This window comes from Leucoraja erinacea, chromosome 6 (genome assembly GCF_028641065.1).
Source record: "Leucoraja erinacea ecotype New England chromosome 6, Leri_hhj_1, whole genome shotgun sequence".
Taxonomy (NCBI): domain Eukaryota; kingdom Metazoa; phylum Chordata; class Chondrichthyes; order Rajiformes; family Rajidae; genus Leucoraja; species Leucoraja erinaceus.
In genome coordinates, this window is record NC_073382.1 from 23,209,456 (window position 1) to 23,230,864 (window position 21,409).

Sequence of the window (21,409 nt, forward strand, 5' to 3'; positions counted from 1 at the left end):
CCAAAATAATGATGCCAAACATACTGCTAAAGCAACAAAGGAGTTTTTCCAAAGCTAGATATGCTGAAGAGAAAACTGAAGGGGACTAGCCCCTAAAACAAGCATAAGCTAAAGATGTCTGCAATACAGGCCTGGCAGAGCATCACCAGAGAAGACACCCAGCAACTGGTGATGTCCATGAATTGCAGACTTCAAGCAGTCATTGCATGCAAAGGATATGCAACAAAATACAAAATATGACTACAGGTGCACAACCTTTTATCCGAAGATCCAAATAACGAAAACCTCCGAATAGCGACATTTTTTCGGTCCTTGAAGAAAGGTCCTTGAAAACGTTCACCGAGGGCGGCCCGCAGAGGTCACAGCGGAACCTCCGGTCGGTCCTCGAAGAAAGGGGAACTAAATCCCCATTCATAAAAGAGAAGGTGAGGGTATATTGCGCGGGAGGGTTAATAATTGACAATATGCTGCTACCTGGCAGCTGCGTTAAAAAGTTCCTACGGTAGTCTCACGATACACAGTGTATCGTGAGTCTTGCGTGGGAACCTTTTAACTCAGCGTGCAGGCAGCAGTAGATTGTCGCTCCCTTCAGTTTCACCCCACCTACACCCCTCTGCTTCCCGGCCATGTGTGTGACCCCTTCCCTCCCCTCTCCAGCTCCCCGCTCATTGCACCGGCGCGGGGGCTTTGTACTGTCTTCACGTCGCGATGCTAGCAGCACAGTGCCAGTCACCAGAGACGTCAGGACCAACGGAACACCGACCCCCAGGCCCACTGCAAGCACGGAGATCCCAGATCAGCAACTCCAGCCCAGCCCCGTTCCAACTCCAGAGGAACACGCTCCCCGTATGGGCAGAAGCTGATGGTGTGCAAGGGGTACGTCTTGTTCTTGGGGTGGCGCAGCTCGGGCTGTGGGCGAACTGCCACGTCGCCGTAGCGGCCCATCGGGGAGCGGATTCCTCTGGAGTTGGAGGGGGAGGGGGGTATTGTGCTGTTTGATCGCCCCCTACTATTCCAGGGACAGGGAGACAGGACGTTCACCGAGGGCGGCCCGCAGAGGTGACAGCGGAACCTCCGGTCGGTCCTCGAAGAAAGGGGAACTAAATCCCCATTCATAACAGAGAAGGTGAGGGTATATTGCACGGGAGGGTTAATAATTGACAATCTGCTAATACCTGCCCGCTGTTAAAAAGTTCCCACGGTAGACACGATACACAGTGAGTCTTGCGTGGGAACTTTCTAACTCAGCGTGCAGGCAGCAGCAGATTGTCGCTCCCTTCAGTTTCACCCCACCTACACCCCGCTGCTCCCCGGCCATGTGTGTGACCCCATTCCTCCCCTCTCCAGCTCCCCGCTCATCGCACCGGCGCGGGGGCTTTGTACTGTCTTCACGTCGGCGATGGCAGCCAGCAGGCTAGTGCAGTCACCGGAGACGTCAGGACCAATTGGACGTCGACCACCAGGCCCACCGCAAGCACGGAGAACCCAGAGACCCACAGCCTGCAGCAGCCCAGCCCAGCCCAGCTCCAACTACAGAGGAACCTGGGTTGCGGATGACGGCGCGCAGCTCGGGGCGTCGTAGGGGCCCATCGGGGAGCGGGTTCCTGTTGGTCCTGACGTCTCCGGCCACCTGCTATCCTCCGGGAACTGTACCGCCCTTGCAGGAGAGTGGGGTTGTTTGCAGTTGCAGAGGGAGGGGGCAAGGGCGGTACAGTTCCCAGTCTCAGCTCCAGTCCAGGGGGGTGGCCGGAGACGTCAGGACCAACGGGACAGCGACCCCCAGGCCCACTGCAAGCACGGAGATCCCAGAGACCCACAGCCAGCAGCAACTCCAGCCCAGCCCCGCTCCAACTCCAGAGGAACACGTAGGGGCAGACGCTGATGGTGTGCAAGGTGTTCTTGGGGTGGCGCAGCTCGGGCTGTGGACAAACTGCCACTTGTCGCCGTAGCGGCCCATCGGGGAGCGGATTCCTCTGGAGTTAGAGGGGGAGGGGGGTATTGTGCTGTTTGATCGCCCCCTGCTATCCCAGGGACAGGGAGACACAGCGGCGTTTTAGACTGGTGGGCAATCACTTCCAAAGTTCTGCCGACACAGTCAGTACACCTCTCCTACACTGCATTTCATACAAACATTTATTCTGCATGAAAAAAACGACATTGAAGACTCAAACTCGCGACCGAGTAACTGCTGGGATCAAGGCGCAAACTCGCGACCTTGCGGATATGAGCCGAGCACTCTGCCACTGAGCCAGCCATTAAAATCTACGCTAAAAAATTTCCATTCCGAAGACCGACAAATTCTGAATTACGAAAAGTGTCTGGTCCCAAGGCTGTCGGATAAAAGGTTGTGCACCTGTACTTTCATTTACATAGCTCTATTAATAACAATCCAGAAGAACATAGTTGTCGTAGAAGAAGAGTGAAATACCATCAAAATATTGCTATTCTTCATAATGAGAAATAATGACTCCTGCTGAAATAATTCTGTTCTCAGGAAACAACTGGTCACAAAAAGGCAGGAAAATTCAATGTGTCTAATTATCACCCAATAAGCTAATAAATTTAGACTTGATTACTGGCAAAGTGACAAGATTTTATCAACAATGCTATCTAGTGGCAATGGCTCCAAAATAATCTGCTTACTTATACCCAGTTTGGGGCTTGATGCAATCACCATGCTCCAGACTTCACAGTTGCACTCATCTCACCTCCAAAGGTAGTATTTGATGTGAGACATCTAAAAGAAATATGTAAAGCAAATGAGCTATAAAGGGGATCCAGTGTTTAAGGTTCCACTGTACATAAAATATTTTTTTTGTGATTATTGGAGGTCAGTCATCCCAACTCCAGCAGGGACTGCAAGCATTCCTCTGTATAATGTCCTTGGTCCAACCATTTTCATCTGCCTTTGGAATGACTTCCCATCTAGCTGAAGGTTGGAAATTTGTTGTTGATTCCACAGTTAAATTCTACTTGGAGTTTGTTAACAAACAAAGCATGCAGATGGATGTGGCAGCTTTCAGACATTGTCTGATGAGTGGCAAGTAATATTCTTGTTGCAAATGTACCAAGCAGGTTCTTTCTGCAACAGGATGATGTCTAACCAACTACTAATGACATTTAATGCCATTACCATCACAAAGTAATGGACCATTGAAATCCTGGGGTCGTCACTGATCAGAAACGGAATTGCAATAGACATTCAGTGGCTACAAGAGCAGGTTGGAAGCTGGGCATACTGTAGAAAATGGCTCACTCCGCTGCCACAAAAAATCTCACCGCTGTTTATAAAATATTAATCAGAAACTTGATTCAATACTCTTCACATTAGGATGCATGAGGCTCTAAAGCATTTCAGATGTTGGACATTGTCAAGGAACCTGCTCGATTTGCAACTCATCCACCACCTTAAGCATTCATTCCCTCATCATCGGTGCACGTGACTACAGTGTGTAACATTCACAAAATGAGCGGGAGTCACTCAGCTAACATGCTCCAACAGCACCTCCCAAATCGAGGAGGCCAAAGGGAACAGGCACATTGAAACGCCTCCAAATGACACAGCATCCTACTTGGTAAAAATATCACAGTTTCTTTGTTATCATTAGATCTAAATCCTAGAACAGATTACATCTGTACATTCACTTATTCAAAAATATGTTTTGTAAATCTTGCAGTAGTTCTCAGTGTTATTTCGATGTGCGGTGATAAGAAATGAGCTGATATATTGATGTTGCTGCAGTTCATTGTAATCTTCAACATTTTGAGTCCGAACAACTTTCCATAACCTAGTAATGGTAGAGAAACAGCTGTGATGCACTTCCATTAAGTCAAATAAAATATTTAATTCAACTTCTGAAGAAATTAATGTGAACACTATATTCAGAGTGTCCTTTGGTAGATTGGTGAAATATCTGCCCCAATTAGTGAAATGAAATGAAATGAAATGAAATGATGAAATGAAATGATTCAATTTATTGTCATTGTCAGTGTACAGTACAGAGACAACGAAATGCATTTTTAGCATCTCCCTTGAAAGGGAGACACAGGGCGTCGCGGTGTGCCCGCGCCTGCCGCCGTATAAACTAAATTAAATCTGTGTTTGCACATATTCCGCCAGGATCGAACCTGGGTCTCTAGTGCTGCAAAGCAGCAACTCTACCGCTGCGCCACTGTGCTGCCCCTTGTGATCCTACTTGGTAAAAATATCACAGTTTCTTTGTTATCATTAGATCTAAATCCTAGAACAGATCACATCTGTACATTCACTTATTCAAAAATATGAAGAAGGGGCCTGAGCCTGAAACTAACCGTTCTCCACTGATGCCGTTCTCCACAATTTGAAGTAAATGTGCTGGTTTTTACTTAGAAATAGTGATGAAAAGTTATTTCGCTTAGGGTTCTAAACATTTTCTTTTTGGTTCACAATAAATAGTGTTAGTAAATGTTGTTGATGCATTTGAAATATAATTTACTGTGTGAGCTAAGCTATATGCGTGTGTTAATGAATATCATTGGAAGATGACACAACCTCATGCATTTTGGATCCTGATTCACTGATCCCGCTATTAAAACCATTCCATTACATCTGCAGACATTCATGCCCATTAACAACAGATGCCATCAGAGTATTTTCAATCTGGTATTTGGAAGACATCCAAACTGGTAGTTCCTTAACCTCTTCAGCAGATATTTGTGCTGCGAGGCAATACAAGAATTTGTAAGAATGTGTACCGAAATATTTTTAATCATAAGTAATCTAAGACTGACGTTTATATAGATTATTCTGCTGCTGTCATTCAACTTGAAAATTTCAACCTTAAAAATTGTGTTTCTCTGTTGATCTTGCAAGTTTTACCAAAAAAAATAACCAATACAAGGTTAACAAAAATTCTAAATGTAATAAAAAGTATGCTGGTTTTTGCCAAATAACCAGCATTTGGCATATATATTAGCAGATGCTGGAAGAGAGATACAAACTGCTAGAGTAACTCAGCGGGTTAGGCAGCATCTGTGGAGAACGGTTAGTTTCAGGCTCAGGCCCCTTCTTCAAGACCCTTGAAATTGGGTTATCTTGAAGTCAATGATCCATTCCACTCTGGCATTTCTCAAAAGTCGTCGTCCTGCCCAAAATGTGGGTTCTCCTCCACCATAGTGGATGGAGCTCTGTTCTCCATAGTGGAGTGGGGATGAGTCTGATTTTGTCCCCATTCTGCTGGGGCAGATCCAAGATACAATTCCCCTGTACCCATCTTCCTGCGCCGTCAGCGTTCAAATTCAATGCATTCTTCACAATTTTCGCCTTCAACATAGTCAAAATACCAGTCACATTTTTCCCTCTCCACCCATTGGAGAAACAATTACAGATTGTCAATCGCTTTAAGGAATACCAGTTATCGGAACACAGGATAATCCTGAGCTTCCTGTTGTATGCCATTTTAATTTTCAAACCCACTCCTGTTCTGACTCTTCTGTCTGCAGCTTCCACTGCTAGAGTGAGGCCCAATGTAAACTAGAAAAACAACATTGGTTTGGGTACTTTGCAACTCTTGAGACTAAACATCAAATTCTCCAGCTTAAGGTAAACTGCTCTCATTGTTTCTCATTATCATACTTCTGTCCCTTTCCCAGTCTTGCTCATACATATGCTCAGTACTCATACTCATCATCTGATTTGTCTTAACCTATGACCATGTAAGCATCAGTATTACAACTCGTGGCTCTCCTTAACCATATAACAATTACAGCATGGAAACAGGCCATCTCGACCCTTCTAGTCCGTGCCGAACACATATTCTCCCCTAGTCCCATATACCTGCGCTCAGACCATAACCCTCCATTCCTTTCCCGTCCATATAACTATCCAATTTATTTTTAAATGATAAAAACCAACCTGCCTCCACCATCTTCACTGGAAGCTCATTCCACACAGCCGCCACTCTCTGAGTAAAGAAGTTCCCCCTCATGTTACCCCTAAACTTCAGTCCCTTAATTCTCAAGTCATGTCCCCTTGTTTGAATCTTCCCTACTCTCAGTGGGAAAAGCTTATCCACGTCAACTCTGTCGATCCCTCTCATCATTTTAAAGACCTCTATCAAGTCCCCCCTTAACCTTCTGCGCTCCAAAGAATAAAGCCCTAACTTGTTCAACCTTTCTCTGTAACTTAGTTGCTGAAACCCAGGCAACATTCTAGTAAATCTCCTCTGTACCCTCTCTATTTTGTTGACATCCTTCCTATAATTAGGCGACCAAAATTGTACACCATACTCCAGAATTGGCCTCACCAATGCCTTGTACAATTTTTACATTACATCCCAACTTCTATACTCAATCCTCTGATTTATAAAGGCCAGCACACCAAAAGCTTTCTTTACCACCCTATCTACATGAGATTCTACTTTCAGGGAACTGTGCACAGTTTCCTTACTTTGCTTTTAAACTGTAAATCATTGCACTCTGTCCTAAACTACTTCACTCGGCCCTAGTTCAAATGAAGGATCTCTGACCCAAAATCGTGACTGATTTCACTTTCCACGGCTGCCACTTGACTGGCTGAGTTCTTCCAGTGTTTTTGTTTGGAATTCTTGCATCTGCAGTTTAACTTGTTTTTCTTTTAATGGTATGACTATCAAGTGGATGAGAAGATGTGGGTCTAGAAAGAGGATAAGCTGGCAGTGGATAAATATCTGATTTACAGCAGGACAGAAACACATTTCAATGGTCAGTTGGTGAGAAATGATTAGAAGAAAGCAAGAGGCACTTCAGAGGGAGGCAGAGCAAGCTATCAAGGGTCCAAACTGATGCTAAAACATGTGGCCAAATCTGCTCAATAAGTTTCCTCTCCACTGAACAACATTAACACAGGGGTGGGAGATTGCAACCTTCACGTGGTCCGCCCTATTTCGATGAATGCAATCAACCCGGCATGCACAATCAAATAGAACAAGTTGTCCTACAACTTTAGGCTGTGTACGCCATACGTAAGAAGAAGAACACTAACACAGCTGCCCTCACTTTTCTTCCTTTCCTTTCTGCATTATTTTCCCTATTTCTTCTCACCCTCCTCCTTGCTTCCTTTGACCACCATACCCCTCCCTACATTTCCCTCTTACCTCCTTCTAGCTAAGGTCACTCCCTATAAACAATACTTGAAGATCCTCATTACAGTAAGTTACTGTAAAAAACATGCTGCTTTACTTGCCAAGAATTCTTCTAGCATACAGTTATGTCTATCGGATGCATTTTACCACTTGGCAATCACTAAAAGGCCTGTCCCACGAGCATGCAACTCCATGCGGCAAGCGCGACCTAACGTGGTCGCTTGAGCCTTACGTCCTTGCAGGGCCAGTTGCACTTCGATCGCCGGAGCCGTATGGAGTTGTGCGGAGCTGGTCCCGCGCGAGGCTCCGGAAAACTGACCGTGTTAAAAATTCCGCGTGGCAACGGCCTGCCGGCCCGCAGCTGCCTCAACGCCATACGCACCGCCTCGAAGGGCGTGCGCAGCGTTTTGACGGCGTACGTCACGTGCGAACTTCCCGCGGAATTCGCTCGAACTTCATGTCACTCACTCGACCTCCGCGCGGCCCCCGCTTCCAGTTTGGTCGCGCTCGCCGCATGCAAGTGCATGCTGGTGGGACCGGCCATCTACGGGGGTCACTCGACCTCCGCGCGGTTCCTTGCTCGTGGGACAGGCCTTTAAATGGTTTGTGAAATACCAGTGTTAAGACTTTTCCTTAAAATGTTTTAAAGGGATAAAGGTATAACCCATTAAATTACCATCAATTTAACATTTAAATGTTTGATATGTTGCATTTTCACAAGAAAATGTTTAATAAATCGGTGTTAAGTTTACTTGAAGGTTTGCACCACAAAAAAACATTAAATACAACTATTTAGAAAAAAAACTTAATTTGCTTTAAACTATTTGAGTTTGCAACAAGAATCAGATTTTATAAATGCTGTATGGGGTTATCATTAATATTATTTTGAGAAAACTGAAATTCTGGATGGGCTTGCTTCGTGCAGAGGAGCTATAATAAAAGAAGCTGATGTATGTTTGCAATGTTAATGACTCGAGTAATGTGCTATGCCATACTTGGGCAGTATCAATCTGCATTTTAGGCAGTCAACAGCTTAGAGGTTATGTTTTTATATGTTATTTGTTTTACACTTTTTCAAATTTTCATGCAGCAGTTCACATGAGCCTAATTATCTTTGAAGTTTGCTATTTTCATGAATTACATAAATTAAACGGTACAGTACTTGCTCTGTTCGCTCTTGATACTAGAGATGTACCATGGTGCAGCAAATACATACTTTGAATGCCTGCAAATCCTTGTTACAGTTGTTGAGCATACCCAGAGTTTCAAGCAGGCAAAAAAAAAGATGGCTTACATTCATGCAATCAAAGTTTCTGAGCCAACAACAACAGATGTTGTGATACAGCTGAGATGTAAAATGATTTAGAAAATTATTCGAGCTGCATTTTGTTCAGGTCAAGACGAAAAAAGGAACAACGTTTTTGAGATTCCTTTACTATGTCTGGTGATGAGTACACCGCCATTGCTCACTGTTTGTGATGGCCACAATTACATATTTTCATTGCAGATTTCGGGAGTATGCAAGTATGTTGTGCTGCAAATATATGGAAGAATAACACGATTTGTTTTTGCAACCAGACAATACTGTGCCGTTCAGCTGAAAGAAATCAAGTTCAAAGAACCTATTATTTGCACTGGTACACCAAATTAATGGTTGATACATAGTCTGTGGGCCAAAGGGCCTGTTTCATGCTGTATCTCTTTATGACTTTTAAAATAATTTTAAAATTACTAGACCAAGTGGGACCCGTTGGGGCCCCGATCCCCCAATGCAATATTCCACCACTCACCCGTTTCTCCAACGCAATATTCCACCACTCACCCGTTCCCCCATCGCAATATTCCACCACTCGCCCATTGCCCCCAACTGCGCAGGCACAGCTCATTTCCCCTCATCCCCCAGCATTTCCTCCCCCTCCTCTTCATCCTCCCTCTTCTTTCCCCTCTCCCTCCCTCTTTTTTCCCCTACCCTCAGCCACTCCCTCCCTCCATCCATAACCCCTCTCCCTTCTCTACCCCCCTTGACATCCTTGTGAGGTGGAAGCTGCTGGGTTTTTTTTCATGTAAATGAGATCCCATTGTGATGTCATTGTGGGCTCGAACACTGCTGATGAGCAGTTTTTTTTTTAAAGGGACTTTTTTTTAATGTAAATGAGATCCCATTGTGACATCATACACTGCTAACTGCCAGTACAGATGGATTTTTTTTTTCTCGTAGTGGGGTTTTGTAAAGTTTAAAATGTGAATAACTTGTAAAATATACCATCAATCTGAACAAAACGTGATACACCACACACACACACACACATAAACAGACAATGGTGAATAAGGTGTGCCAAATAGTGGTAGTGCTATTGTGCACCTGTTTGGTGTAATTTCAGGAGCACAGCCTGAACAGACAGACTTTGAAACAAACAAGATGAGAGTTTGAGTAATATACTATACTAAGTGCAGACCCGTTGGGTCTGTTCCCCCAACGTGCGGTTGTGGGGGGGGAGACGGCATGCAGCATCACACACTAACTACACCCCCTCCCCTCCCGCACATGCTATTGGAGGGGAGGAGGGGGGAGAGAGAGAGAGAGAGAGGGAGAAAGGAGAGGGAGGGAGGGGGGGGGGGGGGGGGGGGGGAGAGTGTCTTTTTACTTCAACCCAAACCCAAACAACTATTTGCAGGCAGTGCTTTTTTACCTCTAACCATATTTTCATTTTCAAACCAAATTAAGGGTACTCACAGTGCTGTAGACATTTGTCAGTGTCATTCAAAGCTCTGATTGAGGCACACCACTTGCAGAGACTGATTGAGGCACACCACTTCCTGGTTTTATAGTCCCTCCCCCTCCCGCCAGCGGGGGCAGCAGAGAGAATGGGGAATGTTGTAAAAACATTAATATCTCTGTCAATTTTCATCGACGGGAAAAATCCTCGGCACACATGCGGCGGAGGGGGGCTCTGAGTGAGGTGGCCAAAAATGACGGCCGTAGGTGGTGGCGTACTCTCGGAAACCGCAGCACAGAAAGCCAAAACCGGTCAAGAACAGAGTTTTAGTAATATAGATACTAGTCCCATTGGGTCCCTGTCACACGGGAGGCCTGGTCCCCCAAGGCAAACCGTTCCCACAACGCAATATTCAACCACTCAAGCAGGAGGTCAGGTCTCCCAACGCAATATTCCACCACTCACCCGTTCCACCAACGCAACCTGTTCCCCACGCAATATTCCACCACTCAACCTAAACCCACAACTGCACAGGGGTGACTCATTTCCCCTTTGTCACCCTCCCTCTTTTTAAACTTTAAAAAAAAACAATTGCACTTGCTGCCAGGACTCGGTGTCCTGGGATTTGCAGCATTGTAGCGGGCAGCACTACAATCCCATTATGACGTCATAGCTGTAACTGCCACTGCAGTGTTCAAGTGATTCTTTCTCAAACTGGATTTTGTAAAGTTAAAAATGTGAATAACTTGTAAGATATAACATCAATGTGAACAAAACTTGATACAAAAAAAACACACCACAAGACCATTGTAAGGTGATCCAAAAATTGTAGCTAATCATGTACCTTTTTGGCGTAATTCCGGGATCACGCACGCACGCGCACAGAATTACAAACAAGATGAGAGTTTTAATAATATACTAGACCAAGTGCAGACCCGTTGGGTCTGTTCCTCCAACACGAGGTTACGGGGGTGGGGGGCGGCATGTGGCGTCACACGCACTAACCACCCCTACACATGCTAACTACCCCCTTTGATATTATATTAATGTTATTAATTTGCTCCTTTTACACTCTAACCGCCCTATCCACAGACACATAGCCCCCAACTCGCAAGCGCGTCTAGAGGGGGGGGGGGGGGGGGGGGAGAGTGAGGGCAGAGAGAGAATGGGGAGAGACAGAGATAGAGGGGCAGAGACAGAAGGGCAAGAGAAAGAGGGGGAAGAGGCTGGGGAGAGAGAGAGGGAAGGCTGTGGAGGCGGTAGGGGAGGGGTAGAGGGAGGAAGGGGGTTTAGGGGAGGGAGGGCGGGGGGGTTTCGGGGGGAGAGAGGGGGGTGAGAGAGAGGGAGAGGGGAGAGAGAGAGGGAGGGGAGAGCGGGAGGGGGAGAGCGAGAGGGAGAGTGGGGCGAGAAAGAGAGAGAGGCGTGGGGCGGGGCGGCAGGTCGCAGGGGACCCAAGTGAGCCCGGAGCGATCCGAGGACCAAATATCCTATTGCGAGCTATACGCTCTTTGCTGTGGACTGCCAAAAGCTTCCGCCAGCGATACAGAGGATCGGGCCCAGGACAGAGCGGAGGTCGTCCCCTGTGACGGGTAGAGAGGAGAGGGGAGAAGGTGAGAAGAGAAGGAGGAGGGGGGGGGGGGGGGGGGCGGGCGAGTGGGTGGGCTGCGCTTAACTCTCTGGAAACCGGCAGCTGGGTGGGCGGGGCTTCATGAGCTGCACGGGCAGCGAGAAATCTTCCCTCGCTCTATAATCTTTGCTTTAAAGCTGCTAAGGCGAGACGCGTTCGCCCAGGAGCGACCGTTCACAGCAAAGAAGCACTGGCTTCTGACTCTGGAAACCCCACAGCTGGAATGAGCGCCCTCATTCAGAGGGGCGCGCTGGCGGGCGGGTCTTCACGAGCTGCGCCGGCTGTGTGCAGAGAAAGTAAATGTTAATGTTGAACAATTAGTCCAGGACTGAGTGGGTGGGGAGGGGGGTTGAAAGTGCGATGACAGCATCTGCTTGAATCAAAAGCGGGTGGCGGTGCCTCGAGCGCAAAGCCATTGTGACGTCCGCAGCTGCTGATTTAAAGAAAACAGTAAGTTTTGTGAAGGATTTTATTAAAAATGTGTACAGAAAAATGACCAAATTTAATGAGGAGTGGATATGCGAATGTAAAAGTAAAATCGCTAGTGAAATGGTAAAAATCTCGGCGTTTTTGCGTCTGGTTTTCGCGGAGTAACGAATCAAAGGCAAAATGCCGTACACCCACACACACACACACAGAGTTTTAAAAGTAGATAGATAGATATAGATAGATAGATTCCAACTCTTGGAAATCTTCGTAGAAGTCATGAATAATTGGCTTTAGTTCTACCTTGCCATCCATATGTAATCCTTTTCAAACCTAATTTCAGATAGTTAATCCATGTTGAGGAAAATTGAGGAGCGAGAAAGGAAGTTGATCCTTTAACATAATTATCTCATTTTAGATTTTAATAGTTCTGTAAAATCTAATTTAATGTAGCATTTTACTCATTTGTTGCCATGGGATATTCTGGTTGTGAATCAGCTAATAAAATGTTAACATTTTTAACCTTTTTGAATTATTAGAGTTTTTATTTAATCTTTTTTTATTCAATGTTCTCGCTACCAGAACATTCTACCATGTATGGCCGTGGCTGTACGAAATTATGTTTATGTAAATTGGCTAAACGAGAAATTGCACTTTTTTCATACCTCTCTTGATTTCTAGGTTTAGGCAGCTACAGGTTAACACAGATAGCCGTGTATCTGAACTCATGAACCAGACAAAAGTAAAAACGTTTGAGGCAGAACGAGCTCAGTTGGTACAAGAGGAAACAGCCAAAAATTTAAAGCACTGCCAGGTGGAATGTGATAAATACCAGAAGAAACTTGAGGTAAAGTAATTGATTTTATTTCACAGCAACTAAATGGCAGATGTACTCAAAGAATTTCAAGATGATGGAATTAACTATATTATATGCAACTCATCTTGTCGACACCACACTCTTTTGCAATGTACATTTTGCTCTATGGCAAAACTGTCTTGCAAAAGGGTACTAATATACCAAAGTGAATTCAAGCAAGGATGAAGGCTGCAATAGGCATTGGAACACATTTCCAGCTGCTTGTTTTCCTTGCCTGCATCCCAAAATTATAAGCAGGATGCTGCTTATAACCATCCTTTTCCTATCATGAAGTCATTATAAACAGTATGATTATTTATTGTGTTATCTGTGAGTATTGTGTTTACAGATTTGTTATGCTGCAGCACATAAGAATTTCATTGTTCTGATTTTGGTACATGTGACAATTAAACACACTTGATGTAGTCAGATTTAAATGCCTCTAACTTATTGCACCATGATAACTTCAGAAGCCAAGCACTTCTTTCCCACTGTTAATATTCTGGAGAGGAAAATACAATTTTAAAAAGCTAGAAATACATAGCAGGTAAGGCTTTTTGAGGCCAAAGGGCCTGCTACACACTGTAGACCTCTATTACTCAATGACTATAACAAGTAATGTTTAATATCGTTGAATAATTCTGAAATTTTCGGATCTAGGCTCTTAAAACACCGAATATAATGTAATAAAATTAGTTCTAAATATAGGACATTCACCTGAAACATTGTGTTTCTTTCCTTACAGAGAGCTGCTGGGTCTGCTGAGCATTTCCAAAATTTTAAGGGTTTTATTTTAAACATTTGGAAATACAAGCCCCTTCCCAACATAGAGAGGGTACTTATCCATCATAAATAAAACCATAATATAAATTTGATAACAGTAATGGAATGACCAATAAGACTAGTAATATGAAGTTCTAGCCTGTCTGGGGCAGAAATTTTAAGTTTTCTAGTCATTTTGCAATCAAAATGTATATCTAATGGCATATACTTCATGTAATGTAATTAGTCCCTAAACTAATGAGACCAATTTTTCTGAAGGTAAAAACATTAGCCATGTAAGTTGCATCATAGTACCTATTTACAGACTCAGAACAAGAACCCAGCATGAAATAATGTGTGCTGAAGTGACATGTTTGATTTGCCCCATTACAGTTTGAGTTTATACCAAGAAATGCCTACCCTCATTTGAAATATAACTTTTCTCATACCCATCAGACTAGTCCATGAACGCCATGTACTTAATACTTCATGCTGGAGATTGTACTGGAAGGAAGAAGAGGTAAGGTATAGGAAGATAATAGTGATCTTTATTCCCCAGGATGTTTATGGATTATTGAGTGGTTTTGATGTTGGAGAATGCAGTCTGAAGGCAATTAATATGATCTAACAAGATCTGATGATAGATGATTTAACCAGTGGGGCATAGGAGTTTCTATTGAACTGACAACCACAAGACCAAACATTTTATTGGGGACAAGGCCATCAAAAGTAGAGATGAACCTGATCAGTTGAACAGATCAAATACACAAATTAATATGCAGTAGTGAGCTCAAAAAGTCTGTTGGAATGATTTAGTTGAATCATCACAGACAATTTAGAATATCTTGTAAGTGCGGATAAAATACAAGTCAGCACAGCAATTGAAAATATGATGGGCATTAATATTTATAAAACACGCTGATCAGATTGAATACATCTGAGAGTTCTGAAAATTGTTTCAGATCATTAGACAAAACTGTGGCACCAGAAGTCTGGAAAAGAACAAATGTTATTCCAATCTTTTAATACATCAGAAGCCTGATCCTGGGGATTATAGACTGTTACCTTGACCACTAGAATTAAAAAAATGAATTTACTTTAAATAAGCTTTTGAGGTTGTCTAATGAGTACAAACAGTGCTTTCCAGAAATAATGAAACTCTCTTTTTTTGTATTACACATACACTGAAATTGGTACTTTATTTATAAAAATAACAAATAAAACTTAGCTTTTAAGTTTAAAAAAAAAACAAAGGTTCCTGTGGGAACTATAATTTTTTTGGAAAGCATTATCCTTAATAATGAGGGCCAAAACAATCATTATTTTTTTTCTTTGAGACGTGTTTAGTCAGCTTGGATTCCAGTGACAATCAATGAGTGGCCTTTTTATGAATATTGGGAGGCCAGACATTTCACTGCATCTTATTATTTTGAATTTCATCACTAAATGTAATCAAAGTTCATTGTTTGAAATGGATTGTTTAATAAAAAATGTTGCCAAATTATTTTTCAAAGATTAGCAAAACATGCCTTCTGCTAGCCCTAGATCAAAATGGGTAAAAAAAAACTTTCCCTCATCCTTCCTTTTTTAAGATGAACCAATATAATAGAATGAGAAAATTATTTATATATTTAGTCTCCTTGCTTGTTAATCTTTGCTATTTCAACCACAGAAATGTATCAGAATTTGCCTTTAACCAATAATGGCTGTCATTAAGTGCTCTTCATTTTGTTACTAGCAAAAACAATTACACACTCTAATACACAGGAACAGTACGGGTTCATCTAATTTATGTTTTTTGTGTTCTTGGTATGATTTTGGAAATTCATTGTAAATATTTATAAATTACCCTGCTTTAAAATATGAACCACCTCGGGAGCAACGGATATTCAATGAGGAAGGTAAAAGCAATTAGTGCCAACAGTTTTTTTTTCAGTACTAGCTATTCTGTTTTCTTAATCCTCATCTCCAAATTTGAATTCATTCTGAAAATCAGTTCAAGCAAATTTTCAGTACCTAGTTTGCAACTCTTGTGTTCATGTTTTAGCAATCCCTCTGCCTAGCAGTGACTCCTGAGTTTAGGTAAGATGGCTAATTTATCTATTTTCAACATTAGAAATGCCTCAAATTTAAGAAGTCATAATGGAGGTGCACAATATCTGACCACACCAACTACCCCTATGAGTAGATGACAATATATAATTCCTTGGACAAGCTGATCTTATAAGTATCCTCTATCAAGCTTGTTGCCTTTACACTAAACTTGTTTTCTTATCGTACCCTGCCCCAGTCCCATCTCTTCATTTTTATTATTATTCATTCACATGTCATTGCCAACAATAACTGCATTTATAGTCTATATTCAATTGCTATTTGAGTTGAGTAGCTCGCTGGGTCATTTCACAGAGCAATTGAAAGTCAAATATAGGTGAAACTAGTTAAAGCTGTCATTTCTTTGCTGAAGTACATTGTCGAACAGACAATTCTAGTCATGTTCAGTTTCATGGACATGATTATTTAATTATTCTTGCCTCACGGTCAGCAATCCGGTTCTTTGGCCAATAGTTCAGAAACAACAAGTGTACTCCTTGTGTGTTTTTCCCTTCCATCTCCTCTAACTTCTCCCCCATCACCACCTCTGCCTCCCTTTCACCAAATCCTCTTTCCATCACTAGCCCCATGCCCACAGCTGCTCTGTGCATCTCTTGCCATCCTTCCAATTTGCTCCTCTCATCCCATCCATTTCTAATCCTTATTCTCTCCACTTCGTATTTCTTTTATTCCTTTGTTATTCTGACAATTCCACCTGCCTCTTTGCCCTTCTCCTTCATCTCCTTCTCCATCCTATGCCTAGTTATGCATGTCTTCCAACACAATGACCAGTCTGCTGCAATTGTTTGGGGTTCTTCATGTACAACTATAGGTGTGTGCAAATTTCATTTTACTGTTAAATAATGCATATAAATTGTATGTAAGCATGTTATATAGCAGGCTGACAGAATGTTAAGTGTAACAATGTGTATTCAAGTTTTTGAAGTTAGTATGTAAAGGAGGATTACAATTAATTGTCATTTCTTGCATTGTTGTCTCAACAGGTTTTAACAAAAGAATTTTACAAACTGCAAGCATCAGCAGACAAGCATACCACTGAGCTTCAGACTCAAAACACTGAGCTTCAAGCACGATTGGTGACCTATGAGAAACTAGAACAGGAGCTGGATGGTGTTATAATGCAATCGGCTGAAAGTAAGTTGCATCTGAAGATTAGGCTGAGGTTTTCTCACTGTTACTTAACAAAATTATAAACTGGTTAGCAGCAAAAAATCAGGTTGTGTGATCTTTTGTTTCACCATCTGCAGAGTACTTATTCTTCAATATTACTCTTACCATTATCGATAGAGGATTAATCTAAATAATCCAGACACATCTAGTAGAGTTTAATGAAGAGTCTGAAGTATGGTGCTTGCACCCACTGATCAAAATGCTGTGCACGTATACTTAAACCAATAATGGTGAGTACGGGAGTTGAGACGTCACTGATAAGAAGTTGAAACATGGTACTGCAGCTGTAGAAGACATTTGTAAGTTGACATTTAGTTGACCGTTCTGGTTGCCCTGATGTAGGAAGGATGTCATTAAACTGGAAAAGGTACAAAAAAGATTTATGACGACTGGAGGAATTGAATTATATGGACAGGCTGAATAGGTGAGGACTTTTATTTCTCCAGAGAGTTAAGGGCCTGTCCCACTGTCTTATTCTCGACTCATTACTGATTAAAAGTCTAAAAAAGTAAAAAGACTTTCAAAATTAAAACAACCAGCTTCAATTGATGAATTCGCATTGGCTCAGCTAGCAGTGATCAGCCTCACTGAAGACCAGCTTCAATTGATGACGTCACAATGGTTCGGTTAGCAGTGGCCACTTTGAGAAATATTTCTTCCATCTGCACTTGCAGTTAGCAGCTATGATGTCAATATGGGATCTCATTTACATAAACTGACCATCAGCAGTTTTCCACTGGCAGTTAGCAGCGTATGACGTCACAATAGGATCTCATTTACATAAAATGCCCTTCAACAGTGTTCTACCCAATGCAATGAGAGATTTGTTACATTGTTGTAAGGAGAGGTAGGGAGTGGGGGCGGGGAAGAGGAGAAATGTTATTTAAACATTGTGTTTAATGGCAGACTGGGATAGGGGAGGGGTGAAGGGGGATAGAGGGAGAGGAGGGGGGTAAGGAGGGCGGGCGTGACTGAGGGTAGTTGAAAGGAGAGGGAGGGAGGTGAGGGAGGGAGTGGAGGTGGGGAGGAGGAGAGGGGAGAGAAGAGGGAGGGGGAAGAGGAGGGGGACAGAGTGTTGGGGGGTGAGGGGAAATGAGCCATGCCTGCTGGGTTGGCTATGGGTGAGTGGTGGAATATTGGTTTGGGGGAACGTGTTGCGTTAGGGGAACTGGTGAGTGATGAAAACGGGTTGCGTTTGGGGAACGTGTGAGTGATGGAATATTGCGTTGGGGAAACAGGGCCCAATGGGTCAGGGAGGGGAGAGGGGCTATGCATGGAGGGAGTGACTGAGGATTGGGAGTGACTGAGGGTAGGGGAAAGGAGAGGAAGGGAGAGGTGAGGGAGGGAGAGATGAGGGAGGGAATGGAAGAGGGGAGGAAGAGAGGGGAGAGAAGAGGGAGGGTGAAGAGGAGGGGGAGGGAGTGTTGGGGATGAGGGGAAATGAACCGCGCCTGCACAGTTGGGGGCAAAGGGTGAGTGGTGGAATATTGCGTTGGGGGAACGGGTTGCATTGGGGGAACGGGTGAGTGGTGAAATATTGCGTTGGGGAAACGGGGCCCAACGGGTCCACTTGGTCTATTTATTACTAATACTCTCATCTTGTTTCTATATTTGTTTGCCCGGTTTGTACCCATATTTGCGCAAAAATGGTATACAACAGTGCTACAATTTTTGGCCCACCTTGCTCACCATTGTCCTGTGATGTCAATTAAACAAGTTTTGCTCAGATTTATGCCAATTTTTACAAGTTCTTGACATTTTAAACATTACAAAAACAACTTTAAAAAAATGCTTTTCCATTTTGCCTTGCCCGTCAGCAGCGTTGCACTTCACAATGACGTCACAATGAGATTCCAAATTTCATTCACATTAAAAAAAAAATCTCAATTTTCATTGTGGGGGGGTGGGATAGGGGGAGGTTTCATATTTTTTTTTAAATCACGATTTTTCATTGTTGGGAGGTGGGGGTTGGGATGGGGGGAGGTGAGTAGTGGGGGAGCAGGGGGATAGACAGAGAGGAGGGGAATAGGGACTGGAGAGGGGTTATGGAGGGAGGGAGTGACTGAGGGTAGGGGAAAGGAGAATGAGGGAGAGGTGTGAGAGGGAGTGGGGAAGGGGAAGAGGAGAGGGGAAAGAAATGGGAGGGTGAAGAGGAGGGGGAGGGAGTGCTGGGGATGACGGGGAAGGAAGAGGATAGGGGTAGGAAGAGGGTTGGCGATACGCAGTTGGGAGAGGGTTGCGTGACTTGCGTCACAAAGGGGATCTCTGGCGTCACAATGGGAAACCCTTAACCATGCCTGCGCAGTTGGGAGGCTGTGGGTGAGTGCTGGAATATTGCGTTGGGGGAATGGGGCCCTGTACAGTCCCATCTCAAGCCCCGATTTCGGCCCTCACTCCAGCTCCAGCCCAGGCTCAGTGTGGGGTTTGTACTGTCCTTCATGACGACCAGCGCTTCAGTTTCATTCCACATGCCAAAGACATGCTGGTTGGTGAATTCACCACTGTAGACTTTTCCTTTGTGCAGCTAAGTATAAAAGAATTAAAGGGTGTAAGAGAGTGTAAGTTGTAAGGTTACAGGGAAATAAGAAGAGGGGAGATAAGACTGAATATACTCTTCTGCTGGTAACTGACATGGACTCTTTGGGCTCAATGGCATCCCTCTAATTGGAATAATATACTCTTAGCTTTTCATGAGGAAGGAACATAGAGTCACCTTGAACTACAGGATTAATAAAGATACTCCCACTATTGTATTGGGTCAAAATTCCAGAATTTAACCCGGTGACAATGAAGAAATGGCAATTATCTGTCAAGTTGTAAATGCTATTACTGCCTTGCTCCGGGTTTTCTAGGTGGTGATGGTTGCCAAATTAAAATCCATTGCCAAACAAGACTTTGCAACTTGCTCCTATTTTAGACTTTATGCTCGACAATCTTGATGATTTTTTTGCTGTTGGACTGCTAGTGGCTAGTTTCTAGTGGACTGCTTTGGCCTGGATAATTGGTAGCAAGTGTGTTGCAGCTTTATCCAGTCAAATGAGAGATATTCCACCATACTGGTGTTTTATTGGGGAAGCTTAGAGAAGCTGGAGATGGACCTCTCAGTGTGGAATACAACTGACCTCCGTCCATTCACATATGAAGGGACTGGCCCACTGGATTTCTGGCTAAGTCATTGACAGTCTGGAAATTCACAATGAAAATGGCACTGAGTGTCAGAGCTGGTTTGGCTCTTCTGTGGATTCTGTGTCATTCCCTTGCACTTGCCTGGCATTATTTGCCACCTGTTGGACGATCTGGATATTTCCCATATATTGGAGTGCACCAAAAAACTGGACAGCAAGCGCTGTCTGCGGAGGGCGCTCAGCATTGGCAAAGACTGCTCTCACCCGAACCATGGACTGTTTACCCTCCTACCATCCGGGAGGCGCTATAGGTCTCTCCGTTGCCGAACCAGCAGGTCGAGGAACAGCTTCTTTCCGGCGGCTGTCACTCTACTCGACAACGTACCTCGGTGACTGCCAATCACCACCCCCCCCCCCCGGACGGACACTTATTATTATTTATTCAAATCGTTTGCTATGTCGCTCTTCCAGGGAGATGCTAAATGCATTTTGTTGTCTCTGTACTGTACACTGACAATGACAATTAAAATTGAATCTGAATCTGAATCTTATTATTTTTTGATTTGATAAGCTAATTTGGGATCTAATTGGTGTGCCACATCCATCTAATTTTTGTAATTATAAACCTTTGTAGAGCAATATTCTTCAATATTTCAATGTCCGCTAACCCCATATATTTCACATAAAAAGTGATAGAACAGTACAGCATGATAATCAACATGATTTTTTTCAATATATGTATGTATCTAATGAATGGTAAATACAACAAAGGTGACCTGTAGCATTAATTAGATACATTTAGAAAAAAAATTGCTGATCATCATGCCTTCCAAATCAATTAATAATAAAACATTTTTTTGCTGCACTCCAATATCTGGGAAATATCAGATCGCCCAACAGGTGGCAAATAATATGCCCTGCAAGTGTTAGGGAATGGCTTTGTCCACAGAAGAGGCGAACCAGCTCTGACACTCTGTGCCATTATCATGTTACATTCCTAAACAATGTGTTTTCTGTCGCTTATTGAGCATTATTGAATGATCCATAAGATTACCTCAGTAAGCATTTGTGCATTACTGAATTTTCAGGCTGCAACTCATTAATAAATGTGTATCCAGATTTTTCAAATTCTACTGGCATACATTTATAATAATTTATTTACTGACTGCAGTGGAAGATGAGGAAGATGCTGAACATGTCCTTTTCTCTTATGGTTATGGTGCTAACATTCCCACAACAGCAAAACGGCGCCTGAAACAGAGGTAAGGACTTGATATTTGTTCACTTCTTTTTCCAACTACTGAGTGCCGGATGTTGAAATATGATAATCCTAATTCTGGATAAACATAACTTGAAGTGATTTTTGAAGCCAGTGTTCAAATCTTCTCAATTTTTCCTCTTCTTTTTGTTTAGAATTAATACAATATAATATATTGATTAGTACGGGTTATGGGGAGAAGGCAGGAGAATGTGGTTAGGAGGGAGAGATAGAACAGCCATGATCGAATGGCAGA

General features: G+C 43.3%; 1 protein-coding gene across 3 annotated transcripts in view; it reads left to right on the top strand.

The window, feature by feature from the left end:
* pibf1 (progesterone immunomodulatory binding factor 1) overlaps window positions 1–21,409 on the top strand; it is a 105,266-nt gene that overhangs the window by 48,588 nt on the left and 35,269 nt on the right. For all 3 annotated transcript variants that reach the window (XM_055636713.1, XM_055636714.1, XM_055636715.1), the window contains 3 exons: window positions 12,552–12,717; window positions 16,584–16,734; window positions 21,067–21,157. In XM_055636713.1, coding sequence (XP_055492688.1) covers window positions 12,552–12,717; window positions 16,584–16,734; window positions 21,067–21,157 — 408 coding nt within the window. The remainder of the gene's footprint in view (window positions 1–12,551; window positions 12,718–16,583; window positions 16,735–21,066; window positions 21,158–21,409) is intronic.